The sequence below is a fragment of the Ricinus communis genome, chromosome 8 (genome assembly GCF_019578655.1).
Source record: "Ricinus communis isolate WT05 ecotype wild-type chromosome 8, ASM1957865v1, whole genome shotgun sequence".
Taxonomy (NCBI): domain Eukaryota; kingdom Viridiplantae; phylum Streptophyta; class Magnoliopsida; order Malpighiales; family Euphorbiaceae; genus Ricinus; species Ricinus communis.
Window position 1 is genome coordinate 19747732 of NC_063263.1, and position 12118 is coordinate 19759849.

General features: G+C 32.4%; 1 protein-coding gene across 6 annotated transcripts; it reads left to right on the forward strand.

Moving 5' to 3' along the window:
• The first annotated feature begins 1477 nt into the window (after nucleotides 1-1477).
• Nucleotides 1478-9883, forward strand: LOC8264308 (CMP-sialic acid transporter 2). 6 transcript variants are annotated; one of them, XM_025159210.2, is made up of 17 exons: nucleotides 1478-1591; nucleotides 1777-1882; nucleotides 2256-2461; nucleotides 2979-3095; nucleotides 3292-3348; nucleotides 3996-4073; nucleotides 5048-5092; nucleotides 5845-5904; nucleotides 6073-6195; nucleotides 6354-6431; nucleotides 6820-6889; nucleotides 8117-8224; nucleotides 8388-8521; nucleotides 8619-8698; nucleotides 8990-9035; nucleotides 9129-9210; nucleotides 9298-9883. In XM_025159210.2, exons 3-16 carry the CDS (start codon nucleotides 2294-2296, stop codon nucleotides 9177-9179), a joined length of 1215 nt encoding a protein of 404 aa, XP_025014978.1. In that variant the 5' UTR covers nucleotides 1478-1591; nucleotides 1777-1882; nucleotides 2256-2293; the 3' UTR covers nucleotides 9180-9210; nucleotides 9298-9883. The 6 variants fall into 6 exon arrangements, with proteins under 6 accessions (XP_025014978.1, XP_048234196.1, XP_048234194.1 ...); XM_048378239.1 differs by having other exon boundaries at nucleotides 2264-2461; XM_048378237.1 differs by having other exon boundaries at nucleotides 1479-1591; nucleotides 1777-1928.
• Nucleotides 9884-12118: the final 2235 nt, after the last annotated feature.

Genomic DNA, 12118 nt, shown 5'->3' on the forward strand with positions numbered 1-12118 from the left:
ATCTTCGGTTGGTTCATCACCCTGGTCATAACTGGTCAATCTTTTCCTTTTCTAAGCCTAGAAAATCTTTTAGAATCAAAACTTTTGTACAACATTAAACCCATAAATAAATAAACATGGTATTACAATGAGTTGCTTATAAGACTCTTGTGCTTAAAGTGTTACAAATCCTAGGAGTCTATGCATCTAATAATTATATACACATTAAAACTTGCAACATATTTAAAAATTAAACTGTGATGGATTTTATATTTATATATTGAGCTAACAAAAATTAATAATAATAATAATATAATTTTGGAATTAATATTTCAATATTTAATTGCATTCCGAATGTCAGAAGATAATAATATATATAGCGTCAGAGCTAGATAATTATTTTTGATTGACTAAATTATACTTAAAAATCTCTATGGGCTAATCAGTAAAATTCTCCAAAGTTAGAAACTGAATTTCTTTTTCTTCTTTTTTTTTTTTTTGAAAAGAAACTGAAAACTTTTGAGATTAGGCTCTGCATCATATGGTAAGTTTTTTTAAGGAAAAACAAGCAAAAAAGGTTACAAAAGAATTCTTTTTCAAAAGCCAATGGTTAGTCTTTGACAAAATATGGCAAGTTATATAATGAAAAGCAAAAACAGAAAACCCAATAAGATTTTCTAAAAGGATTATCCTTAATCAGAGTTCCATTGGGAACTCATTAATTATATTAGATATCATTCAGAAAATATTAGCAGAATTGCACCCTCAATTCACATGCATTGCACCTCAGTTGCTGTTGTGTGCCAAAAATGGGAAGTCAAGAACATTATTTTCATGCTAAATGTATATGTTTTTTGCCAAATGCAGTATGTAAATCCAATTTCAGTTTTCATACATGGTATTTAATTTACATTTGGTTTTGTAAAAGCATATTTACTTACCAACCAGGCCACTTAATATTAAGTACATCTTTCTAATTTGGTAAAATATTTTTATCTCCTTTATTAAATGATATATGTAAGAAATTATAATATTAAAGTGCGAAACAAATAATATATAATAAAATTATTTTAAAAGTGAATGTCGAAATTTAAATCGAATTTAAAAAAATTGTTTAATGGAGTAAAATAAAAAGGTGTTAATTAAGAAACAAACTCAACAATTTCATACCCTTCTCTTTCGTACAACAACAACAATTTCAACTGAAAGAAACATCCGACCAAAAGAAACCTCTTTTATTTTTTAGTTGTTTTTTCTTTTCTTTTCTTTTATAAGAAACGTTTTTTTTTTTTGTGAATTGAGGAGAAAAAGAAAACTTGTATATAGAGAGGAAGACATGACAATCGTCCCCATCACCCGCACCCACCCACATCACCAAATCAGACGGTGAAATCTGATTGGCCAAAAGCTACAGCAAGTATTCACATTAGCTTTGACTCCACAACTCCATATGCAAATCTGACAGGCTATTGGACCGTCACCTTCAACCAAAAAAAAGGGTCGTTTTCCGTTAACTAGAAACCAAAGTAATAAAATGAAAATAAATAAAATGGCATACATAAAAAGCTCTCTCTCCCTCCAGGCCGTCTTAGTAAATTGAATTCAAAGCAAAGTGAATTTCCATTTCCATTTATATACAATTTTTTTTTTTGTTTCTTTTTTTTTCATTTAAAAGACTAGTCTCTCTCTCTCTCTCTCTCCCTCCCTCCCTCCCTGCATATTCTTCGCATCTCTTTTTTTTTTTTTTTAATTTTAATTTTCTTATAAACTATCTAAAGGAATTCAAATTCTTTGTAGAATTGGACTCTCTCAGGACGAAATTGTGTGAGTTAGAGAGAGAGAAAGTTCAATTCTGGTGGCGGGAGATTCGGATCTGGTCGGAATATTTTCACCGGCGGCGAAGGTAGTTTTTGGAAAATGCTCAATTAATAGCGAGTTCTTTGATTTAGGTAATAATTACAACTTGAATTTTTTCTTTAATATAGTTGCAAGATCTGATCTTTTTATACTATTTAATATTTTAGTATTTAGATCCGTGAACTGGTGTTTTCTGATTTAGATTTTTGTGAGTTATTATGTTTCGCATCTTCTTTTATTATAAATGAATCAGAGATGATTCAACTGAAAAAGAGCACGCTTGTTTTCTTATTGTTATTAATCTGAAGAGTATCGTTTATTATCGTAATATTGTGTTTAATTACAGTTTTTTTTTTTATTAAAAAAAGTTTGTAGCTGATTTTGAGTTGGAAATGGGCGTCGGTTTCATTGGTTGGTAGATTTTCAGGTTTCTGAAGAGCGAGTGTGAGAGTGGAGAATGAAAAACGGGATGATAGAATGCAGTGTTTGCCACTCAAAATTGGTTTCGCCAAGTGCAAAAACAGTTTCGAGAGCTTATGATCGACATAAGAGTAGAGTCTCGTCGAAGCTCCGTGCCCTTAATGTATTTCTGGTTGTTGGTGATTGCATCCTAGTTGGTTTACAGGTAACTGACTCATTTTGTCTTCATTCTTAATACTTTCTATATGGACACATATGTTAAGAATTTTATCCTCTGATGATTCATCTAATTTTAGATGTTTGATTTGGATGATGGAGTTAGTATTACTTGAGAGTTATTTGTTTTTCACAACTTCAAGTATGAGGAAACACTAGCCTTACAGTGAAGTAATAGTTCATTCTTGTCCTATACATGTTGATTAAGTGAAAGATTGGCTGTTATCAGACTGTTTAAGTTTTAGCCTAGTTATTGCTATCCTTGATGCATAGCCAACTTATATTTTGATTGCTGATTGATAAACTCATTCCATTGATTTAATTGTTAAACTTCCCCAATCCTGTCCTGTACATATTGTTATGTCCTAATGTTTTCTTGGTGTTGAGATATCATCCTAGTTTTATTTAGAGTGCTCTAGGAAATGAGATGATTGCTTTAGCTGTTAGTTCTCTTCTTTATTCGTAGTGTTGCTCACCTCACCAGTTCATTTTACATTTTCTGCCAGCCTATTTTGGTTTATATGTCCAAGGTGGATGGAAAATTCAATTTTAGCCCAGTTAGTGTCAACTTCTTGACAGAGGCTGCAAAGGTTTTATTTGCAATTGTTATGCTTTTACTCCAGGTACATTTAATTATTTTTCCACTGATATGATTCATTTTATATTTTGCTTCATTATTCAACCATGTGATGCATCGATTGTCAGGTCATTGCTTAGCCTATAGCAATAACCATGTTAAAATGAGATTACCCAGCATACATGGAGGTTGGAATAGTGAAATTACTCAAATGATCTTTCTTTCTTTAATTTATTATGCAGGCAAGAAGCCAGAAAGTTGGAGAGAAGCCTCTTCTCTCCATTTCTACATTTGTACAGGTACTGTTTACTGCCTGCAAATATTGAGTAGCATCTTGAATTAGCAGGATGTATATGTTGCTGTGGTAAATGCAGATTCTGAATTTTTATAAGCAAAATTGCATCAGCTTTCTTAAATGTTAACCATTTGCCTTATCTTCTGGAATTCATTGTTAACAGTGGGATGAAGTTACAGTCCGTTTGGAAAATTAAATGCCTTTTCCTCTCATTTTGGGTTGACTGATGTTAAAATTATCATTGCAAAATCTGCATTTATATTGGAAGAGTATCCTATTTAAGAAAGTCAATTTAAAAAAGGTGTTTTGGACTCATAATAGAGGATTTATACTCAAAAACTCTCCTAGACTCCATGCATATAGTCTTGGTTGCTTCCGGATAAGAGATTGTGTAATTTTCTTCTCCCCCACTTCCTTCTCATGCTAAATTGTTGCTAGCGTTAGTATGTTGCTATTTAGCTGACAGCATGACATTTGACTGCCAAAAACCAAACCATGAGATATTAAACTTAAGATTGGTGAACTAACAGCCAGGCGCTTGAGATGCATGATAATTTTGCCTTCCTTTCTGCCCGTCTAGTATAGTGACTAAATAAAATGATTGATCTCACTAGGTCATTATCCTAGCATGATTTTTGATTCTTTTTGCAGGCAGCCCGTAACAATGTTCTTCTCGCTGTTCCAGCTTTTCTTTATGCTATCAATAACTACCTAAAGTTCACCATGCAGGTATGATCCTTATAGAATATCTTTTATTTTTTTATCTATGTCCAACATTATAGATTTCACTTTACCACTAGATGAGCATCAATGCATATCAATGCTTGCATAGGCAATCACTACGACACATCTACATGTACAGTATACTATAAAGATTGGTCTATGGGTTAGACATCCGTTCTGCTCCAAGTGGCGAAAAAACATGGGGAGAACTGTGCTAGGTTGAGTTTAGAAGGCCATGAGCGAAAACTGGTTTAAGAAAGTGAACTTTTTGACAGTTGGTGAAACTTTTTAGCTGCTTACTTTTTCTATCTGTGTAACCAAGACTGTATCTTTAATCTATTTGATTTCTCCTTTTGGTGCTCTCCCCCTTACTGCCTAAAAGGATAAGGGTGTTGCTAGCTACATTGAAAAGTTTAGTGATCTGATTAAAGAACCTATTCTATTGGAATTCCTATGACAAAAGCTAACCATTTCTCATCAACTATTGGCTCTATCCAATGTTTTCATTTGAACAAGCTAAACTTCTCTGAATAATTATGTTGTTGACATTTCAGTGCTTTTATATTGGCATGTCAAGTACCAGTATGGTACTGCATCTTTCCTGGCTAGCATCTGGCTCCTAAATATTTCATTTCCCTTTTAAATGTTTTTTTTTTCTTTCTAATATTTTTTTGGAAACTGCTGAAACCAGGCATTGTTGAGTAGAAAAACTATCATTTAATATTTTTCTTTAGTTTGGTACATTTATGCTGAATTCCATCTTATACTTCAAGATTGGTTCAGTCCAAGTGAACCAACTTTTTCAGCATCCAAACACCACTTAGCTTGGTAGCATTTTTCTTTCAGCAGTTTCTGGTTACTTACAATGAGCTTTCTTACAATCAGTCATTGTTCATACTATATAGTTGATGGTTACAAGGATTGAGGGTTAATTGCCTGTTTATAGTGGATTATCTTTACTATATTTATCTATTTTGCAGCTGTATTTCAATCCTGCAACAGTGAAAATGCTAAGCAATCTGAAGGTAATTTGCTATTCTTGATTTTAATTATCAGTAACTTGGTGATATTACTTGATGTAGTAGGTAACTTGTGTCTAGATATTTTCTTACCACATAAGCACTAATTCTTTGATCTCTGGTGGACTTCTCGTTTTATTTCATTTTCTGTTTACTGTTTGGCTTCATTTTAGAAGCTCATTGTTGATTTCTTATACAGTATTAGCATATTACCATTTTATGAGAAAAATGTAGCAGTTTTCATGGTAATATGCAGCTTGATATGATTATTTTGCTAAGGGACATATATCTGTTATTTTACTTGAATTCCAAAAGTTAATGATATTTTAGAACTTGATTACATAAATAAATAAATAGACTAAATTTCTAAGGTTCGGCATAGTTAGTTTGTGAATAGGACTTTCTTCTGTGTGTCAATATGAATAGGAACTTTAGATGTGGATAATTGTGCCTAAAATGGTAATGTTAATGGAAAATACATTGATGGTGAAATTTGCCTTACAAACTTTTTGGCATACTTGTTTGTTGCATGTCAATCTCTGTTAATCAACTGTTCAATGTGGTTGGCTGGATTTGTGGAAGAAAATGGGTACTACATCACATGTGTGCAGATATGCTAGAGACTATAAGGCTATTTTGAAGACTATCCAAGTGGCTTTCCTTAGTCTAACCATTTCTTAGCCTCACATGAAAATGTCTGCCCAAATGGGAGAATTTCTTTTTCCATTGTGTTCTATAGGCTAATAAATTTCTTACAGGTTTTGGTGATTGCTGTTTTGCTGAAGATAATAATGAGGCGCCGGTTTTCTATACTTCAGGTTAGTTCCATTCCAACTGAAATTTTAATCACCAGGATGGAAATTAATAGGTTGATGTTAAGTCATGAATTCTTGCTTATAGGTACTCTTTTGAGTATCTAATATTTTATTCCATTTTATTGTTTTGCAAAGTCATTAAGACACAACTCATTTACTCTTTCGTAACAGTGGGAAGCTCTAGCTTTACTGCTCATTGGGATTAGTGTAAATCAGCTGCGTTCTTTGCCTGAAGGTGCTACTGCTACGGGCATTCCTCTTGCAACGATTGCATACGTGTATACATTGGTCTTTGTAAGTGATCTACGTATTCGTTGTTTATGATATTAATTCACCTGCATTTTTAGCACCCTCAAGAGCTGTCTATACAAGCAGGTTGGATTCAAAATGGTTTTGTTCACATAATATTTTCTCCTACTAAAAAACTTTCTTTCTTACTTGTGAAATTACAGGTAACTGTTCCGTCTTTGGCTTCGGTCTACAATGAGTATGCGCTGAAGAGCCAATATGAGACGAGCATATATCTTCAGGTGATACGTCAGGAATGAGTTTATGTTAAAACAAGGAAAATATTTAGCTTTATCTGACATGTGTCAGTGTCTTTTCATTTATCATGTTAGTTATCATCAAATTCTTTGCTGCGATTACATATATTTTAATGTCAAAATGCTTAATGGTTTGTACCTTTAATCTTGAAGAATACCTCGGTAAGTATACGTACACTAATGAGGAATTGCCTTGCCTACTGGGGGCTTGGCTTGAAAATTTTAAGCCCACTTCTTTGTATTGGAGTCCAGAAACCAGGAGAAATCTAGTTAAGAAAGCACAGTTAGGCTTATGTTGAACCTGAAGCATTTAATTTAACTGCTGATAATTGATTTCGGTAAGAGCCTAACTCTGATTATATTCTTCTTTCAGAACTTATTCCTGTACGGGTATGGTGCTATCTTCAATTTCCTAGGAATATTGGCAACTGTAATTGTCAAAGGTATGGGCATTAATCTGCATTATTTTTTAGGACAAACTATATTGTGCTTCAATCTTGTTTTAATATACTTCCACCGTTTTGGCTGCTTTTCATGGAGTTTGTGCGTATTTGGATTCAGCTTTCTACTTGACCCATTTGCTTGTGACTATTGGAAAGGGCACACTATTTTGAATTTTGAAACAAAAAAATACTTAAACATGACCATGCTGCAGAGAACTTTATTTCTACCTGCTGTAGACTTGATTTTTATAAGTTGGATGAATGCATAAATTTTTCCACTTCCATTAGAGTTTGCATCATATCTATGGTCAATAGGGATTGCAGAAGGTGCTTGAGTTTTTTGTAAACTTCAGCTGAGAGAACCATATTTCAAAGTAAATACTTTTGCATGTACCAAAAGAAATGGTTGTGTGGAAGTGTTGGATGTTCTTTGCTTTATTTATCTTGCTTTTTGCTTTTTGTTGGTAGGAAATATGGAAGTTTTACTAATTTATTGTTTCCTTTCCAATTATGGGGTTGTGTATGACTCTAAGTTTCTTCCCAGTTTTAAACTATCATTCTTAAGAAATGGCTCCTGTATGATACATATTGTTCATCTAGCTTTACAAAATACCATGAGCAAATCTACATTACTACCATTTCTAATTATGCAGTAACAGTAGGCCAACAACTCAATAGAATGAACCTAGATGTACATTAACAGTGTCATTATTCCATCTCTTGTTAAGGGGCTATTCTTTTGTGGATGTTTGATGGCTTAGCCAAGAAAAGACATGTTGGCTTGTTGGTTCTGTAACGCCATATCTTTAAAGACATTATTTTAATTAGTTCCTGTTTCGTGTTCTGATTTAGATAATTCAGAAGAACATCCTAAAGCAATGGGAGTTTTTAGTATACAAAACTGAAAACATTTATGCCTCATTTTGCATTTAATGTATTGCATATCATGTCTTTTGAGTGCATGTTTCCATGCATTTATGATTATACCATATCACTATAGTTTCTCCTACATTTCCATTCTAACTGAAACAATTAGTAATATTACTGCTATTTGTTTCAGAAGTCCCACTGATTAAGTTGTTTCATCATCAATGGAAAATAATTTTGGTATTGAAAATTTCATGACATTTAAGTGCAACCTTGATATAATTTTCTTGCCTTTTGTTTTGTGGGATTGTTAGATCAAACTTATAAGTTGTGTTGACATCCATGTAACTAATGCTGCAGGTCCCAGTAGCTTTGATATCCTGCAAGGTCATTCAAAAGCTACTATGCTTCTAATATGCAACAATGCTGCCCAAGGAATATTGTCCTCTTTTTTCTTCAAATACGCAGGTCCACTTCTGTGTTTTTGTCCTTGATGCCCTTCACATGTGATACATTTGATGTAGAATTTACTAAAATCATAAATAGAAATTTCGGTCCTGTATATTTATGCTTTTATGAACTAGGCACAGTAATTTTCTGAATCCACAATTGCATGGATTGGTGTTTTCAGATACAATCTTGAAGAAGTACTCCTCAACAGTCGCCACAATCTTCACAGGCATTGCATCTGCAGCACTGTTTGGTCATACTTTGACTATGAATTTTTTGTTGGGAATTTCCATTGTATTCATCTCGATGCACCAGGTGACTTTGGAAGACAGCTATAGAAGTTTATGAATCATCAACGTTTTGAGGAAAAAAATTATGATCTTCATTCTTCTTGTCTTCATTTCTCTTTCAGTTCTTTTCTTCCCTTTCAAAAGCCAAAGATGAACAGCAGAATGGGACGGTGGAACTGATGGATGTTCAGGATGACCACAGGTTTGCCCCCTCTTTCCTTCTGCTGTTAATCTTATAAGCAGCAATACTATTAGCAATTGCAAGCACTCCTGCTCCTTTGTTTTTGGTGCTTTCGGTTTAATTGTGTTCCTCCTGAGGTCCTAGGAAAACTCTGAGTTATCAGTTGCTCTCCTAACTTGAATATGCCTCAAAGGAGCTTAATCTATCACTTTAATTGCCAAATGTACTGAATGCTGTGTTTGTGCAAAGAATGATGGATGTTTTCAACTGTCATCTTCATTGCAATTACTTAATGTATTGATTTGTATTCAGGTCAAAAGATTCATTCATAAATATGGCAGCTGGAGCAAATGAAGAGGTGATGTCAATCTTCAATTCCCTTTCCGGGACTTAGTTCTTAGCATTCTACTAGAATCTGACTAGCAGTTCTTTTTTTTTATTTCTTTTCCAGACAAGTCATCGTGTAGGGCATGACGAGAGACAGCCCCTACTTCCCACCTAGAGAGTTTAGTCGATTTTCTTACATTAGAAAGGTGATGTTACAAAAACATTCATGCTTCATGCTTTTCCAATTTTTGTCTGCTAAATGTTGAAGGTTTTTCCCCACAACTTAATTTCAGGAATTTTTCTTGGAAGGAATTCTTTTGGCAGGACTTATTGGACCATGGATAAGTCAGTTGTCAGAATCACAAATAAAAATCCATTTCGAAGAAATTAGTTTACACAATTAAGATCCGTTTCGTGCTCCTTTGGTTCCTCCCTTGTTGGTACTACAAGCTTTCCTTCACACAGATACATGAGTCATCTGGGTTTCCCTTCTAGTGGCTTAGATAAAGATTAGCAACATTTGGTAACTGGATACCTGGCTCATGATATATTGCCTGCCTTGTTCAGTCTACCAGTGTGCTATTGATAGTGTTACTTGTATTCTTTATCTTAGAACAGCTGAGTTTTTTTTTTTTTTTTCTTTCTTTTACCCCTTTTTGCAAATTTCAATTTTTACTATCTCTTATATAGGATTAGAGCACAGATCATGATGTGAGGCCACAGTAAAAAGAAAAGTCAAAAAAAGAAAAAGAATGTGAGAGAAATGCTCCTTTATCTTCATAGTGAGAATGAGAATGCTATTTAAATGTATTCAGCTTACATTTAATACATCTGATAATTGAATTCAAGGAAAAATATAGTGGTATTCTTTCCAAGTAATATAGTATCTGAACATGGATTCAGTCCCTTTTTCCATTTCCTCCTTTAGGTTGAAAGGAAGAGAGAATCTGGTGTTGAGTTTCATGTTTTCTTATATTGATAGTTGCTAGTTGCTCTACAATTACAAGCCATTATCATAATGGAAAGTATTATATATTATTTTGCCCTCAGGAAAGAAATGTAGCAGGAATCAATTTTCAGAGCAAGCAATGGCTCGAATCCAACATAAAATTTTTGCGTATCTATTTAAATTCCTGAAAATTTGTAGAAAAACTTTCAAGAGATTCTGATATGTATAAGCTTTTTTCCTCCACTTGTGAAAGGCGAAGGTGCAAATAAGTTTCTAAATTTTTAGCCAAAGTGTAACTAAATTCTTAAATATTAAAGCAGCTCAGTTACAATTCTAATTTAAAGTAGTTCAATTGCACCTCTAAAATTTGAAAAATAGAATAATTATATCCTTAGAACCAATTTCTTTTTTAACTAATGATAATAGTATTAATATTATACGCATTTACTTTTCTACATGCAAAATACAGTTGGAAATAGTTAAAGCGTGACGTCTAAAATTACTTGGGTCTCCTTACATTACATAGTGAAATAGATAGAATTTATTTCAATGATGTAATTGCTCTGTTTTTTAAGTTTTAAGAGTGTAATTGAATTATTGTAAAATTTAAGAGTTTAATTATGCTCCAGCAAAAAGTTAAGACACTAATCTATACATTTTGCCTTATTGAAATAATAAACATTTTGGTCCCTGTAGCAAACGAATCTCAAGTAGAATGCCTCGAGTGTTTGATGATAACAGCCACTGTGTTTACTTTTATAAAACTATGCCAGTTTCTGTTTAAATTTTTTTTAGGTTAAAACAGAAAAATAAGGTTTTATGTTTATTTGTGTTATATTTTTAAAATAAAAATAAAAAATAGTTTTTCATGTTTTCTAAAAGTTTCTAAAAAATTCAAATATTTACCGTTTTTGATAGAATTAACCAATAATTTTAATATTTACAAATTTAGTCAGAACTGAAAACGTTTTGGCAAATCACTTATGTGGGATAGACATAGTTTTAAATATGTAGGTTCCACTTTACACCTCATTGACACATCATCTAACACTAACTAAGATGGTTTATTCTAATCTAAATTACTTTACTGTATTGATACACCAAGGCATGAAATTAAATCTCAAATAACTCTAATTCGATTTTTCCCTTCACTTTCTCGATTTGTTACTTTCAAAACCTAACTTTTACCTCTTTAACAAATTACCTCCTCTTCATTTATCAACAATACATGACTTCAATTACATCTTTACACACAAATAAATTTCTTCAAACTTGAAACTCAAAAGTATAAAAAAGCGATGATTAAGGATTATATCAAGCAAGAAATATATCAGATGACATATCATTTAATTTTGACCAACATTGGGTTTGGGCTAAATTTGTCGAAATTTTTTCAATTTTGGTTAAATTTATCAAAATTGAAAAAACTGGGCAATTTTTTCAAAAGCATCAAATGTTTGGATTTCTTAGACAAATAGGCCTTTTCTAAAGTATAACTAAACTTTAGAAAACTTTAGAAAATAAGCTTTTAACATGTGTTTTATGTTTCACAATAAGTCACTTGTTTTTAAGTAAAAATAAAAAAAATTTCATTTTATTTATTCAAGATTCATCCTTTAAACTTAAAATACTATCCAAATAAAAAAATAATTTTTTTTTATATAATAGCATGTAATTTATAAATTTTTTATTTTTCTTAAAAACTAGAAAATAAAAATTAAAAAATTCTACAACTAAACATCCCATTAAGGCATCCACAATGGTTTATACTTCATATATCATCCCATCATCATATTATCTCTCTTCCATTACACTAACATTCATTATAAATTACACTCTAAAGAGTATAATACGATGGACCCATAATCAAATCACATATATATTTAAATAATTCACAATACATGTCTCATAAATAAATCCCAATGTATTGTATGTCTTGCTCAAAATGCCTAGATCATTTTGTAAAGAGGTCAACAAGTTATATTCCAATTTTGGTAGGGCAATAAGGACAATGAGTCAAAAACTTATTGGGTGGCATAGAAAGATATGTGCTTAAGCAAGCACGTAGGTGAGGTCGGATTTCATGACTTGGAAGATTTCAACACCGCCGTACTAGCTAAACATGGCTGGCATTTTATATCCAGACCTAATTCCTTCCTCTACAA